The following is a 16,699-nucleotide window of genomic DNA, read 5'->3' on the forward strand; positions in this document are numbered from 1 at the left end:
TGAATGAGTCGCAATTGGAGCCTCCTTGTTTTTCGTGGCCAGACATTGGTTGGGGTTAGGTTAGCCGTGGGATGGCGCTCCATTCAGTCGATGTTTTGATGTGTCAAATGTCTATTTAAAGCCCATCAAACAGCTGTGCGTTTTTAGTCGCAGTGATTTATCCTACATCTACTTTTGTGCTGTCCCCCCAAGTTTGATGAACGCTTACCCTAGCATCATTTGAATAAACAAAACAAACAAAGCCATAGAATACAGCAATCATACTTTAATATGAAAAATATACACAAGAAACATGACATGAATTGAGACAAGTAGAAGTTCATTAAATATACATAAAAGTTGTAGTAGTAATGAAAATGTGTACAAAAACATCAGGATCATTTCAAACTCCAGCACATCAGTATTCTCTTGTAAACATGGTGAGCAAGAGACCTGAATGTCGTAGTGGCACAGATGTCGACAGGTGGTCGAATCAGGAGCTTCAGTTCAGAACCAGAAGATGAACTTGCGTGTAAATTGCCCTCAAAAGCCTTGATCCCAATGCATTCAAAGGTGTATTGCTACGGTCATGGAAAGTGTTAAGCTTTGTTTGCTGCTCGCTGAGAAATGAGTTTTCGACAGTGCAGGTAAACGGACAGAGGGTGAAGGAAGGCCAGCAGGCTGAAAATCATCAGGCCAATGTTGACCTACACAGGAGAAGAAAGGACATGTTAAAATCCAAGTGAAAAGGTATTGATCTAGAATAGTGGCACAAGAGTAGGAAGGAAGTTGTCTGTGGTTAAGCTGCATGAACCCCGAAATTTAAAAGTTGCTTACATATAGAGGATCTCCACCCAGAACATCCTTCACGAGAGTGAAACAGGGGTACTGCAGCAGAGAAACTACAGCAGACACACTCATGACCAGGCCGTACAGTTTTCCAAAGTGGTATGAGGGGAATCTGAAATACAAGAAAACCGATTCAAATGAGTGAGGGATCGAGGGATGGATTTTTAGGTGGTCACTTACGCCACACTGAGGAATGCTGCGTTGCCGCCATACAGGAAGGAACGATTGAGCACTTGCAGGATGAAGGTGAGGTACTGGAGAGGAAGGGAGGCCGTGGACGCGCACAGTGAGAAGAGAAAACACTGCAGCGCCGTCAGGAGCAGCGAGAGCCAAGAAGAGTTGAGATCAGCCTCCTGCTCACTCATCCCTGCACACACCAAACCTGTCTTTACTGATATGCAAGTGGAATAATAGAGAAGAATGCTCTACACTGTGACTGACAATATTGCAATATACATTTTATTGCTTCGATTCACCAAGGGCCACCAGCAGGGGGTGCTGCAGCACATCTACTTCTTTATGTTACTCTGGCTTTGGCCATGGATAAAAGTTTGAATAGATAAAGCACACATTGTGGATAATAGTTTACGGTCGACCTTAATTATAATCTATATTTCCTGAGTAATGCACAGATCTACTTCCAACATTTCATGCAACATTTTACAACTATTAGTGGAGAAAAGTCACTTTTTTAACTTATAGTTTCAGTGGAGGGCAGTTTACTGATGATGCATTTATGGAACTACCTTTACATTCAGTCCGTTATTGTCTGCCACATATGTTTTCTTTCCTTGATAACTGCCACTTTTTTAACCAATTTTGACATGTGTTTCACTTTTCATTTCCATTAGAAGCGACTCTTCCACAGGTGGGAAGGAGAATGCATAGGTTTGGTCTAAATTTCCAGCTGCTGATCATGGGAACAGCTGGCAGAACAGCTAACCACCCTGGCTTGAATCCTGGCACCTTTTTATCCTGGTTTGTCAATTGTGCCACCAATTAAAGCAGGATATGCTGATCCAACTATTTCAAGCCGGCCTTTCTCAATTATCCTGGATTTCTTTATTCTACTTTAGTGCAGTTCCCCCACAGGCTACAGCGTTTGAAGTCCAGTGTGGCTGCTATTAGCAGCAATTGAATGCCACTGTGACCGTATAAAACACACCTTCACTGGTAAAACCCCAATTTTGGAGTTGAGTTACCTTCAGCTCGAGGCTTGCCCTTGTGTCTGTCCATGATGAGTCCATTCCATGGAGCACACAACACGCCGCACATCTGGGTGATTGAAAACGCGTTGATATACTCGCTCACTGTAAACAAACAGCAGGAATTATTGAAATGAAATGACCACAGTTATAATCGCAGCTGGTATAAAATAGCTAAGGCTGCAAGTATGAGCAAATACCTAGAGAGGGATCTCCGTTGCTCAGACGGAGCAGCATGGGGTTCAGCGTGCCGATGAAGAGGTAATGTCTGAGCTGCATGACCGACAACCAGACGAGGTGGAGCAAAAACAGCCTTGATAGAACACATTCTCGGAACGTTTTTTCAGGAATCTCTGCAACGAGAAGGACAGAAGTGTTCAAGTGGCACAGATGGTGATTTAGATGTCCACTTACCTGGTACAGCAGGCTCTATGGTCAACTTATTGGGGGGCAGCTCAGACGTCTTTGACTTAGAGCAGGGTGATCTAGATGGAAGGAAATGGAGCAAATGATTGAGGATACTTTGTCATTGAGAGATTGAGTTGGGGTGGACTGAAACAGCTTGGTGGAAGTTTGCACTCTTTTGAGTGCTTTTCCTGTTACCATTATTTTCATATTACATTAAAAAAGGTACGGCTTTTTACCTCCGCCAAGGAGGGTATGTTTTCAACGGATTGTCTGTCTGCCTGCCTGTGTTAAAAATAACTACAAAAGTTATCCACAGATTTGGATGACTCTTGGTGTGCCTGACAAGGACTCATTCTTCTGTTCATATATTTCCGTATTTCTTCATTCCAACAGACACACACACCTGTGGTACAGAGGTTCTGTCATGACAGACTGTTCTGAAGCTTCAGGGTGCAATTCTCACATAAGCCAACAAATAATCCTTCATAATGACACATATGTACTCATTTATTTTTCTATTTCACGTTTATAATATTCAGCACTCCACAATTACAACCAATGCTGTTGAGGGTTGGAGGCTGCTTTCAGGGGTTTGCAACATATACAAATATATTACATTTAAAATCATTCAGATTTTGCCTTCAAATGCTCATGAGTTAATTCAGCATACTGAACTCCCCGAGTGTTGATTCAAAGTCGTCCTAAGGTGTGAGTGAGTTATATGTTCCCTGCCACTGAAAAAGTTGTGGAAAATGAGTGAAAGAAAGTCCAAAGACAATGACGATGATGTGGCATGGATGTAGCCCCTTTGCCTCCAGTCTGTCACATGCAATAATGCACAGGGACATTAAACAAATATGGGTTTCCTACCCGAATGAGTAGTTCTCTGGCAATGGGTGTGGAATTAAGCCTTTGGGCAACAGGAAAAATGTTCTGAGCAGATGAATGATGCTGCAGGCGGCTATAAACAGGAAGAAAGCGTGGAAGGAGATCCCAGTTTCATGAATGAGCTGCAGAGAATCACAAAACAATGTTGAATATTTTAGGTGCAGCCAACCACTGGTGCCTGTTCAAACAGCATTTAAAATGTTATGAAGACACTAAAGCACTGGACACTATCATCATAATGTGTGCACTGAAAAATGCACTTCAAGAAAGTTGAGAACTACGGTTTGGCATCTATTAGGTATTTTTGTCGTATGTTGAATTATTTATTCAAAATTAATGTTTAAAGTCCCTGTCCTAGTCATGGCATACTCTTTTGCATTGAATGTGTTGATAGCAAGTTTTGAGAATCTAGAATCTAGATTATTCTGATGCATGTTTTACCTCACCTTTAGGACAAAGAAGAGAGCTGCTGAGGAGTCAAACGCTCCGTTGTAGAGAGTGATGACGGTGAAGCGTCGAGGGCCAAAAAGATTTCCAACCTAAGGAAAAGAAAAATTACTTGTTTTGATCCTGGCAATAATGAATCTCAGCTATGATATTGTTCCCGCTTTTAAATATGAATTGAGACAATTTTTATCAACTGCCATCATCATATATCATGGACATTTTCAATCCGAAGATCTTTCGCCTCATATTGTTCTGCAACTCTAATAATTTTTATTTTTATTTTTATTTTTATTTTTATTTTTATTTTTATTTTTATTTTTATTTTTATTTTTATTTTTATTTTAAGCAGATTAAGTGAAGTCATCACCTAACTATCACATCTTCAGACCTCATTTTTCATATCTGTCTCTCTCTGTGACTGCAAAAACAGGATGTCTTCATATGACTGCTAATTCCATTGTTGTTCTTGCTGATCAGAAAATGTGAAAGAGATCATCTGCATTAGACAGAAAAACACACCCAGCCCACCTGGAAATACAAACTTGAGGATTTTCTCATGAGAAACCCCTCTGGATAACCTCCTCATGAGCCCCTTTTGTCTGCCATCTTTATTAGGAGGGAGCTCTTCCAAAGAGTATACAAAACACACAGCATTCCTTCAACTTCTCCACTCCTCCACTCCTTTTTGAAAAGGTGAAACTATCTTTTAGCACCTCAATATTTAGTTTGGATCCTGTATGCACTGAGGTTTCATGTTCTTGAACAACTCCGTATCTTGGTTTAAACTTTAAAATGTGAGAGCCAGTGTTGCTCCATATTTTTGCTTTTGCCGAGACACAAGAGTAAAATAGAATGCAACCTGTTAAAATTAAGCTTTTGGCAGCGTGATAATGCCAAAAAAACGTTCATAAAGATTAACCTCAAGTGGTAGAAACAAATGAGGCTGCCAATGGCTTTTAATGCTCCATCAAATGGCTGTTTTCAGTGCACATATCGGCCCTTAATATGGCCCAGTCGGCTCCTTCTGAGCCTCCTTGTAGGTACAACTATGGTGCAGCACAGTCAGTCAACGGTGGATCTTTTTGTTTTTCTGTGTCCAGAACATTATTTGAACAAAACATTTGGCGTATCAGCAGGTGACAAGATGTGTCTATCACCTAGGTGCCGTGCATGCTGACATGTGTGGCGCTTCAACCGAGAGAAAGACATCACCTGAGCAAAGATAAATACCTGAATATTGGAGATCAGAATCAGGCTTCCTCCGACTGCAATGCAGCACATCGCTGGGAACAGCAGGATGGCGATCGCTGATGGAAATCAAAGTCAGACTCCACAAATTTGTTATTATATTTCTTAAATATTGCACTATCGATTTGCTACCTGGAGATGAGAGGCCCACCATCAACATGCCTCCAGTGTAAATACATCTAACGTCAGAAAGGGACAACAGGTCATGAGTTTGTTGCCATAGAGCAATAGTATCCATGTATTTATTGACACCATCATGAGAAACAACTCGACGTGAGTCACGTCCTTTCCGCTCCCCACACTTAAAACAGATGAACAAAACTCCTCCAAGATTCCTTTCTTGCATATTTCTCCTCTGAGTGGAAACAGATGTGAATATCTGGTGCTAATGCGTTGTGTGAACGCAGAATCTCATTGAATCATGATGAGGTTAATCGTGTGACTGGACTGTCGTCTTACCACATCATATGTAGTCGATCCACAACATTATGGGATGCCGCTCAGTATCACTTGTTTATTAGGGCAACACAGATGTGCTTGAACCCCAGTGGCACACAGCGTGATGGATGTACTGTATATAAAATATGTGCACGTGTCTGCATATATATTACACAGCTGCAAACAGAGAATATTCCCCTTGACTCATATACAAGACTCTATTGCTTCCACCAGTCACCAAACAATCAGCAATCACCCACACTTCGATCAAGATCGCGACATGTTAGGCAGTGTGTGTGTATAGGGACTTACATGGCGCAGATCCGAGCCACCAAAGTCCCGAAACGGTCAAAAAGGAAACCACTGGGTAACGTAGAGAAATTATTCATGAAGGATGCGATGGTGAAGACCAGTGAGAATTGCTCATCTTGAATACTGCAATCTGTCATAGACACAAACACATGGAGGATTTAACGGTAGGGTGTGTTGATGTTTCAAAACTGAAACAACAGATGCACCAGACAGGACTGGAGTCAGTTCAACAGAACGGGATTGAATCTTTGAGCTGCACAATTTAAAAATGAGTTTATGCTTTTATATGCAATAAACAATAATAAAGATTACCTAATAGCATTTTCAGTCGTCTTGTTGTTGATGAAAAGATGCACACAAAGTTTTGATAATGATTGGGTGAGAGTAAGGTGTCTTGCCCAAAGACACTACAAGTGGATTTGAAGCGATTATTGGACGGCCCTTGTCCAGGAGTGTCAAATTGTTTTCTGAGGTGGTCGGCGGGACGGGACCTATTAAAATGGGTTTTACTTTAGCTCAGGCTCGTATAAAAGCCTCTGCGACTCAGGCTTACTACATGTTTTCAGTGAAATATCATTCTTTATTTCCGTAACTATGAATTCTTTCTCATGAATCCCTCCTCAGTGAGACTTACTTTTTGTCCACTTCTGGTCACTGTAGATCAAGCTACTTGCCCTACAGTCGCTCCGTGCGACGCGCTTCAGTTTGCTTGTACTGCTTATCTTCATTTCTTTCGCTCTTAGGTGAAGCGCTAATCTACTTATCTCGGATGGGTGCGGATGGCACATTCATGAGCATCAGAATTTTTGACACTACTGAAAATAACCAGGATTACTCTGGCTTTCTGGTTTACAGGATTTGTGTGTGGTGGGGTAAAAAATCAGAGGGACAAGTCGCCCCGTCGCTCTCTTAACTGTTGTTGCTATGCCAGTGCTGAGAAATGAGAATGTGTCAAAAAGTTTTCAATATTTGAGTGGCAAAGATAAATACTTAGATAAAGCAAATACACCTAGGCTTTCATCATCACAAAACACACCGTCTCACCCCAACACAATCTCAGTAGATTAATAAATTAAAGAATAACTGACCCACTGTCTGTGTTCCGTTGGCACTTGTGACGTTGACACACAGTGACTCAAAGTAGCCCTCTGATTTCAGGACGAAAACCAGGGCCGCCCATCCGAAGATGACTCCAGCGAAACATAGACACTCGACCAGACCTGTGATGAAGGTGAGGAAGAACAGCGGCTTGAATTTTGGGCATGCCATGCTTTAGATCCTCTCTTCACGGCGTCCAAACTGTCAACACACACAGAGATAACAGGTCAACAGATGGAATGACTCTGCAAAACAGTGCACTATCAAGAATTAAAGTACTCAAGTCAAATTCTCATTGGTCCTTTACTCACTCTTTGGCTTTGGAGCCTCTGAGCTTCACTGTTCCTCATTCTCTGCTTTATTCCAACTCTCACCTCCTCCGCATAACACAGCCCCTCCCACTGTGGAGTCCCACTTTATCTTTTTTTCTGAAAAGAGAGAGTCCTTCAAGTGAAAGTTGGAAGAGTGAGATCTCAGGATGAACTAGACACTGGCAGCCTGACAGTGAGTGAGCCTTCCCTGTTCACAAAATTACTTGAATTTACTTTGAAAGTAATAATCCGATGGCAAAATGTCGCCTTGCACTATATTTGGCCATCATCATGTTGTTCCAACAAATCCTCAAAACACATGCTGAAATCGACTTTTTCAGTGTCAGAGTGTCAGAGTCACGAATCGCTGGCTTGCATTTGGAAACATTTAACACGTGCATGTGCTCCCTCATCTGGTGACCCAAGCCTCAACATTGGTTCACTATTTCCTACTTCTCTGTTTTACCTTTGGTTTTAATACTTGGTATTTCTTTTGCAATTTTTTACCATTGTAACTCACTTCACATTTCTATTTGTAAATGTTCTGTAGTTTCAAGCTGTCCCAAACTCCAAGTTTTGAATCGTGACCGAAAGACCATGAAATTGGAAAGAACATTTTCTCTTTAGGATGTCAGGACTGGGTCAGAAAAGGGGTCTTCTAGGAGATACCCAAAATAGAACCGTTGCATCAAGACCTGTCCTTGTCCTGAGAACAACAGTCTGTACCTCAGTTCCTTGAGTGCTGCCCGCTGCAAGAGAATGGATGGATGATATTAACTGTAATTAGCTGCGACTATATAAGAAGACTATTTTATTCAAATGCAATATTAAATTCCATTGTAATTTCCATCAAAACTATTTTTTTTTATTCATTAATCTGCACCATTTAGGTTTTATATGAAAAATAAATATACATTATTTTTAATTGAAAAAAAATATGTTCGAATCTCCCCCACTTTCTTCACTACTGCTTTCAATTTTACCCAAGAAAAGCATCTCATATTTATGATATGTATTGACAATGTTTATGTTTCAGCATTTAATCTTTTTTCTGCTTTGTACTTTGTACTTTGTACTTTGTGCTTTGTACTTTGTACTTTGTACTTTGTACATTGTGCAGTACAAAGCACAATTCCCGATCCTGTTACAGCTACATTTTATTCCTTCCTTCAGTTTTTGGTTGGCCTTTGGCTCACATTGATTATAATGTGAGCCTTTTGGAAATGAAATTGCCCACATCTGATCCACATTCTGACCAGCAGTGAACCCAAGCAAAGTGACTGATCAGCATGTTACAGAATGAAATGATCTGATGTCATCATCAGGTGCCACTCTTTCCCCACCACACTTACTACTTCCTGATTTTGAGAAATATTTTGACAAGCATGATAATAACAAACCTCACATGACCTATGGTGATGGGCAGTGAAGAAACGACACAAAGCAGAACTGTTGTGGAGAAGCTTGACAGAAATAGGAAGCGGTAACATCGAGGCTGGGCCAGAAATTACGTTGATGTGGCACTGAATGGGACCAAATTTTACGATGTGGCCAAACATACTTGAGAAGACGTGTTTAATAAAACAGTCATGTCAAAATAAAAATTCTATATTTGGACATTTCAGCTGGTCATATTTTATTCATGGATGCACCCAATAATACACACAATATTTAACACACAACCAAATGCAATCTAATGCAGATGGATGCCATGCTGGTGTGGACGGTTCACCGCCATACCAGCTAACTGGGTTACTGAGGACCGTTTGTCTTACAGCTTGTCCAACAAAACCCAATTATCAAAAGAAATTCTCCAACACAGAGTAAGCAGCAACAGTGTCCATACCACCTTAGCTTTTGAATGAAATCCAGTCTGAGTGGAATAATTAAAATCGCAATTCATTTGAGCATCATACAGGGTGGAACACATTCTGACTACAGCAGCCTGTCAGAATGTGCATCTCCCTGAACCATTGTGTTGAAAGAGCAATCTACTTCATATTTGTGGTATTTCATCATTGTGCACTTAATGTTACGGCTTTATTATTATTTTAATTATTATTACTTTTTGAATTTTTCATTCAAGTTTGGCCGTTGGTGAACTCGTGAAAAAGGCTGACAAAGCATTGTGTTGAGAACGACTTTAGCATGAGCAGATCATCTCACGAATGAGCTCGCGCATGCTTCCCCATCACATGAATCACTTCTTCTTTCCAAAATACATAAAAGAATTATCATTTCTGGAGTAAAAACATTAACCTTTGAAGCAGGTGCTTGTCTCCAGTCATGGCATGTAAAAATCCTAGAAGATAAGATAAGATAAGATCAGAAAAAGACAGTGCAAAGTGCAGTGATTGAGAAAATGCTTAGCAATCAACAGTGAGTCCCATCAGAGATACAAACTACTGTATTGTGCAACCTCACAGCAGTGGGCAGAAAGGAGTGATGAACTTCCTCCTTCATGCAGCCAGAATGGAGGGTTCTGAAGGGCTGCCACTGAATGTCGCCATAGACAAGAGGTCCTCAAAAACATGAATAAATAAAAATCCTGTTACTGTCAATTAAATTGTCACGGCAAGAATTTAGCATCCTAGACATCACCACGAGTGACCAGCAGCCATAGGACATCTGTACCTGTGACTTCTGAGGACCCAATATCCTTCTGGAAACTCCAAACACGGCTCCATCCATGACTCACTGCTGCTCTAATGTATCGGCAGCACACTTGAGTGCTTCCACTCATAACAGCTGAGAGAATATCAAACAAACATTCAGTGTTTGGAGTAAGAGTAAGTGTGGACGGACAAGAGGAAATGTTCCTCAGAAATTAAATGAAAAACGATATTGGTTGATATTGTCCATTTTGTCAGGATGGTATTTCATTGAACAACATGTATTTTCTATCATGCTTGTTGAACTTTCTATGTTTTCATATTTATGTTGTGTGCATCTTGTGACATACTTTTTGTGCAGTTGAGCGTCACTCAAGTGAATTTTAAATGTGATCTGAGGCCTTTACACACACTTCAGCATCGCGAACAAAATGGAATTAATTTCTGTACCACATGCTCATGGATCATACATTAAAAACAAAAAACAGTCATAGACTAGGACGGGAGTCATTACTGCTTGTTGCTGGGGTTTCATGATCATATTTTGAATACATATTTAGGAAAGGACTCAGGAGAACAGCTTCAGGTTCTGGACTGCTCCTCATTTTAATGGACGCTTGGGCACCCTCAATAACAGAATGGAAGTCGGCACATCACCAACCTCAGTCTAATGTTTGCGGTTGTGGTATGAACACATGAAAAAGAACAACTATTGTACTTTGAAACAGGGAGTTTCTACTATCATACAGAAATGTAAATGAAGTGAGTTCTTTTTCTTTTACAACAACCATTGTGGATTAATGTATCACATTGCTCTCTATGTCTTTAGTGTCTATGCTGTTACTGCTGAGACGTGAAGTCATATTTCCCCACTGTGGGACCAATAAAGGATATCTAATCTAATCTTATCTTATTCATTTGTCAGGTGATTTTACAGACATTTGCTATGTTTGAAAGAAAAGAAGACATAAACATAAAAAAAAAAAAAAAAGATCAACAAAAACATACCTCAATCATTTCAGTTAAACTGTTTTTAATATTAGACTGACCAGATGAGACATATTTTTTCTGCATACGAACAATGTTATGAGAATTTTTGTTTTTTTGTGATTATCGTTGAATCATAAATTTAACAGTGGAGGACATGTTTTAAGCAGGAGCTCATGAAATGTGACACATTTAAGAAGTAAACTCCAAAACTCTAAAAAAGAACAATAGATCACCATGACAACAAACCAGTCAGTAAAGACCACGAGCGAAATTATCTAACCAATGAGCCTTTACTTTCATATCAGACGAAGGGCTAGTCTGTTCTGCGTGGCGAGTATGTGTGTCTCTTCATCACCGTTTTATTCTGTAAGATGTTTCAGGTGAAAAAGATTTTGGAAATGTTGGCTTGACTGTTAACTGCTGTCGCCCCCTTCTGGCCATAGCAACGCAACGCATCTAAGATTGACGTCAATCGTTCTGGAGTTGAAGAATAAATATTAAATTAAGGAAAATTAAATGACGTTATCGTCGTCTAACTCATGACTGCTTGTATGTCTAACAATATTCTAACTAAACACTCTTAAAAAGATGAGTTATCCCAGTCAGTTTTTATTCAACTTCATTTGATGTATTTTCTTTGTTATTTAACTGAAACACCCAAGCAGCATATTGATACTAAAATTGAATCATGTGGAAATGAATGATCCTACTTTCCGTCTTAAGCTCCAGGTATGGCTCCGAAAAATGTTTCAAAAGTGTGTCAACCTGCATTATAGCACATGTTTGCAAGTGCCGTTTTTAAAGGAAGAAAATATTCTGTTTTCTGCATCAAGTGTCTTTTTTATTTGGATTGTCATTTTATATCAGAAAAGCAAGTGGAGCAAACAGCAGCTGAAGAGTCGAGTCGATTGATGACCTCACATTTGTGCCTCGTTAGCGTAGGATTAAAAAGCTGGCCGAACCTTGCAGCTTTTTTCTCAGTTGGGTCATCGCAATGTCTCTGCAGGTCATAGTGAGGTATGTGTGCAGCGGCCGTGTCCATTGGTATTGAGGCGGTTTTAGGCTCTAAAGCTGTTTCTTCTTGCAGGTCTTCCATCTTGGCCTTGCTGCTGGCTGAGGTTTCCTGCCTGCCTGTTCAACAAGGTTCATTTCAAGTGTTGCAAAACACATCGGAGCAAAGGATTAACCCTCAATTGTGATCTTCCAGGTGGATACTCGAGGTACTCTGTTGCTCCGACCAATGTTCAGGGAAACCACCAGATGAACCAACTAGGCCATTACCAGCCCGCTATGCAGCCTCGAGCGCTGCCTCACAAGACCCAAGCAGCGCCTAAAGGTGTCGGCTTCGCCCAGCAAGAACCTGTGCCACAGACGGGACAATACGGTATGAAATGTTTTTTACCCCAAAATCTCAGCCTGATGCAGCTACAAATATAGTTGTTGAATTAATCCTGCCATAAAAATCATGGAGCAAACTCCACTCAGAACCAATTACAGCCTTTGACCAAGGAGTGTGTGCTTAAAATCCTACTGTTGGTTGCTTTGGATAGTGTTTACTGGATAAGCGGATCAAATTAGCCCAACTCAAACGTATAAACCACCATGTTTCGACAGTTGCGGTGCATTATGGGACCATGTGGAAGTCAAGAGAATGTACATTAAATTACATTTTTGTTTTCAGTTTCTGAATGGGCTGTTGCCCCGCTAGCCATGCACACCCAGAGTGAGGCAGCTGAGTCAGCGTATGTTAGCCCACCAGTGCTGCCTCCTGAGTCCCAGTTCCAGGCAGGGGACCTGTACCACTACAAGACTCTCTCTGAGCACGGCCTAGCTGAATCTGAAACAGAGGAGCTAGGATACTTGCTTCCTCCACCTCCACCTGAATCACCGCCGAGTGTCGCCAGCCGGCCCCCGCCTCCTCCTCCTCCAAAGTTTGGCCCTGGTCTAGTCTGGGGTGTCTATCCTCCTTACACCCACATGTTCTTGACAGGGCAGATTCCCAAAGGAACGCTCAGGCACTTCAGTGCAACATATGAGAAGGGGAATGACAACTGGGGAGAAGACCATTACGAGAGCTACCACTATCCATCAGAACCGATTCCGCCGAGTGATCCAACAACTCAGAACAAAGTCTTCCCCTCTAAATGAGTAAGATGTGAAGTTGCACAATGAAATGTAATAAAACTGTGCTCTTAAAACTGGGTTTTTTTGTTTTTTTTTTCCAGAACAGTGTTGCAAGATTAAAAATAAAAAAAATAAAGAAAAGCCAGGAATCTGCTTTTGCTGTCTTGGAGCTTTATAAGATGGACATTTTTGGAAGTCATAAATTCAACTGATGGCTGAGGGTTAAATAAAGCTCCTTGTTCAAAACCCAGTTGAATGGCACAGGTCAATGGTCAGATCCTGCAAGGCTTCAAACACTGTGTGCTGCGTTTCCACAACACACACAGCTGTCACACCCCCCTGGACCATGCCTGTGGAAATGTGGCTCTATTTTGGGGTCTTGTGTTCTTCGAAAGGTCAGATAAAGAAGCCCAGGCATCCTCACAAATGGGAAATGGTGTCGGGTGAAGGAGGTGAGGGTGGACATAGCCACAGACAAGTCAGAGCAGCAGGCGAGAGGGCAGGACAGAGGGTTCACTGTCGAGGATCTCGAAGATGGAAGAAGCAGCCAGAAAAACAGAGCCTTCAGAGATCACTCTTGATTCTGACCCCGACAACCAGGTTAGTCTTGTGTTCTGACGTGAGGTACAGTAAGAACTGTGTGAGAAGATCCACTCATGTTGTTGTGAGGAATCTGAATTTCATTAAACACCAGCAAGAGAGGAATCCACTCGCTAACCTTTAGATACAGTAGCTCCAATGTGCCATTAAATTAAATACAAGATATCTGAACTACCACTCTCGCTATTGTAAAGACATATTCAATACCTTAAGAGAATAATAGAAGTGCAGCTGTCGAACCAGCAGTAAGAAATTACACTCATTGTATTCCCTCGATGCAGCAGAGCCTTGCCTTGAGCCTCAACAGCAGTGAAACATCACTTTCTCACCTTCTTCTACATGTACAAAAGATGACATGCCACCACTAATTAAAATATGGATACATTTTTTTAAATTTGAAAAAAAAAAAAAAAAGTATGGCATTCGTTTCAAAGCAAAGTAAAACAGTGAGCCTGTTGAAATATGGTTGACTGGACATTTCTCATTAGTTTAATGGTTTTGCACTGACTTCATGCCAGCCGGATATTTCATGCTTTAACAGGAATGTAAAAATTGACCTTCCTGTGAGCTTTAGATTTTCTCAGTCAGCAATAATCGTTGACCTCCTCTCCCACAGACAGGTGAGACACAGGTGTCGGGGAGAGAGGATTCAGTAGTATCAGCCAGTGTGGAAGAAGCACATGAAGAAGCGAAGGTGACGGAGGAGAATGAGAAAGAGGAAGGTATAGAACCGGAAAAGACAGAAGAGGATGCTGATACAGCAGACAAGGATGAAGCTCAGGCATCTGAGTTAGAAGTCGAAGATCATGACCAGGACAAGAAGCCCTGTGATGCAGAGGCTGACAACTCAACACCAAAAGAAGAAAGTCAGGACAAAGACAAGCAAGAAAAAAAGACAGAGGAGAGAACAGATGAATCAAAGAACAATGAAACAGGGGAAGCTGAGGTGGAGTTGAAGGACCAAAGCAATGAGACTAAAGCAGTTGAAAATGAAAAGGTCGAGAATGATTTGAACCAGAAGACTTCAAGAGGAGCGGAAAAAAAGAAAGCGAAAACCAAAGAAGCTAAAGTAGAGGAGAAGGAAACAGAAGCTCTGAAGGAATCTGAGAAGCAAGGGAAGACAAAGAGAAAAAGCGCACCTCCTTCTTTGTCTCGCCCCAGACCCTCTGCTAGAGCCATGAGGGCTTCTGCGAAGAAGGATATCATCGCCAAGTTCCAACAGGGTGCCCCAGAGTAAGTGGGAAGATTACGCCTCAAAATCCAAAGACACTGTTTCCTCTCACTCTTCGCTTTGCAGGACTCCGATACCATGCAATTTCAAAATTCAAAAGTCATCGACAGCTCTGGCCACAGGTGCTTCGATTAAACAGAAGATGCTTCAGTGGTGTCGCAACAAGACCCGAAAGTATGAGGTGAGATGATGATAAAATGATTGGAAAACCCATTTGTTCTGGTGTCTAACATGTGTTTTATGATTTTTAAGGGCATCAACATTGAGAACTTCTCATCTTCCTGGTGTGATGGAATGGCTTTCTGCGCGCTCATCCATCGTTTCTTTCCAGACGCCTTCGACTTCAGCACTTTGAACCCGAAAGAGAGGGAGAAGAACTTCACCTTGGCCTTTAGAACTGCAGAGTATGTTGAAGTTTGTCTACGTGTGAATTGAATGGAAGGTCGACAGTGTTTTGAGTTTTATATAAAGGAAGTACATTTCATTATCGGTTACTTCTTAACTTCCTGCATTTGTAAATGTTTCTCCCGACAGGTCTCTAGCGGACTGTTGCCCTCTGCTGGAGGTCGAAGACATGCTCATGATGGGGAACAACCCAGACCCCATGTGTGTGTTCACCTACGTCCAATCCCTTTGCCACAGTCTCACCAAGATCGAGAAGGAAAGGAAGGACAAAGAAAAGGAGAAAGCAAATGAGGAAAACAAGCAAAAGGAGGATGCTGCAGAGGAAATCTCAACGGAGAAAGATGATGGGGAGCTAGGGGGCGAGACAGTGGACGTGGAGAATAAAAACAATGAGGAAGGAGAGGAGACACACAACACATGTGAGGCGGGGGAGAATGGGTGTGCGTTAGTTGAAGCAGAATCTTAGTTGATGGGATAGGACGCCGGGTTAGAAAGTCTTAGCTTGAATATCAGTGGTGTGGAGAAGAAAGACGACTTTAAGTACCTTTGTGTTTTTTTTTGTTTGTTTTTTTTATTCACTGATTAAGATTTGTTTTGTGCACAGACATTTGATTTTGCTTTATATGAATAAATGTGATTCCTGATTTTATATGCAGCATAAAATTAATTTGCATCAGACACACTATGAGCGCGGGTCATTTCCTACAGAGATGCATGGAGATCCAGTGTTGAGGATTCAAGTCGGCCATGTTGTCTGCATTTGTGTGCCTCTTAAAAATGTCAAATAATGGACTGTTAGTGATCTGTTGATGCTGAAAGCCAAGTTAACCAGTACAAATATATTTATGTTTAATATACTCTAAATGACTAAATATACTCTAAACTCTTTGTTGCTTGGTGTGAGCTGAACCATCTGCAGCTCAATGTGGCAAAGTCCAAAGAACTGGTGGTGGCCCCAAGGAGGACCAAGTCTCATGTGACCCCCGTTTCCATCCGGGGGGGTCAACGTGGATACGGTCGAGGACTATAAATATCTTGGGGTCTACATAGACAATAAACGGAACTGGGCTCGGAACACTGACGCCGTTTACAAAAACGGTCAGTTTTTGTAAAGTTGTCAGTTTTGTTGAGTTGTCTCTTTTTCTTGAGGAGGATCAGGTCCTTCAACATCTGCGGGACAATGCTGAGGATGTTTTATGAGTCGGTGGTGTCCAGTGCAATTCCGTTCGCTGTGGTTTGCTGGGGCAGCAAATTAATGGTGGCGGACACTAACAGACTCAACAAACTCATCCGCAAAGTTCGTGATGTGGTGGGGGTGAAACTGGACTCCTTGGAGACGGTTATGGAGAGAAGGATGCTCCTGAAACTATGGAGCATCCTGGACAACATCACCAATACAACAACAACAGGAGCACATGGACCAATAGACTGAGACTACCCAACTCAAAGACCGAGCGCCACAGGAGCTCCTTTCTTCCCGTGGCAATAAAAACATACAATTTGTCTCTGAAAAAATACAATGAAGGGATTTTGGCATATTTTTCTGTTCTTGAA

The 16,699-nt window shown here is 41.5% G+C and overlaps 2 protein-coding genes across 4 annotated transcripts; one reads left to right on the forward strand and one right to left on the reverse strand.

The window, feature by feature from the left end:
- Positions 1–244: 244 nt before the first annotated feature.
- On the reverse strand, positions 245–8,174 carry LOC128767354 (equilibrative nucleobase transporter 1-like). The gene is made up of 14 exons (XM_053879346.1): positions 7,910–8,174; positions 7,184–7,300; positions 6,863–7,073; positions 5,775–5,904; positions 5,157–5,203; positions 5,007–5,083; positions 3,776–3,868; positions 3,312–3,451; positions 2,448–2,518; positions 2,234–2,386; positions 2,031–2,138; positions 1,009–1,195; positions 817–940; positions 245–686 (listed from the first exon to the last, which is right to left on the reverse strand). The coding sequence occupies exons 3-14, from the start codon at positions 7,041–7,043 to the stop codon at positions 579–581; spliced, it is 1,419 nt and encodes a 472-aa protein (XP_053735321.1). The 5' UTR covers positions 7,044–7,073; positions 7,184–7,300; positions 7,910–8,174; the 3' UTR covers positions 245–578.
- Positions 7,213–16,676, forward strand: smtnl1 (smoothelin-like 1). Of its 3 annotated transcripts, XM_053879347.1 has the most exons (10): positions 7,215–7,376; positions 11,653–11,802; positions 11,873–11,928; positions 11,993–12,169; positions 12,467–12,933; positions 13,011–13,509; positions 14,126–14,742; positions 14,807–14,921; positions 14,993–15,144; positions 15,275–16,676. In XM_053879347.1, the coding sequence occupies exons 6-10, from the start codon at positions 13,444–13,446 to the stop codon at positions 15,609–15,611; spliced, it is 1,287 nt and encodes a 428-aa protein (XP_053735322.1). In that variant the 5' UTR covers positions 7,215–7,376; positions 11,653–11,802; positions 11,873–11,928; positions 11,993–12,169; positions 12,467–12,933; positions 13,011–13,443; the 3' UTR covers positions 15,612–16,676. The 3 variants fall into 3 exon arrangements, with proteins under 3 accessions (XP_053735324.1, XP_053735322.1, XP_053735323.1); XM_053879348.1 differs by lacking the exon at positions 11,653–11,802; XM_053879349.1 differs by lacking the exons at positions 11,653–11,802; positions 11,873–11,928 and having other exon boundaries at positions 7,213–7,376.
- Positions 16,677–16,699: the final 23 nt, after the last annotated feature.

The sequence above is a fragment of the Synchiropus splendidus genome, chromosome 11, assembly GCF_027744825.2.
Source record: "Synchiropus splendidus isolate RoL2022-P1 chromosome 11, RoL_Sspl_1.0, whole genome shotgun sequence".
In the NCBI taxonomy this organism is placed as follows: Eukaryota; Metazoa; Chordata; class Actinopteri; order Syngnathiformes; family Callionymidae; genus Synchiropus; species Synchiropus splendidus.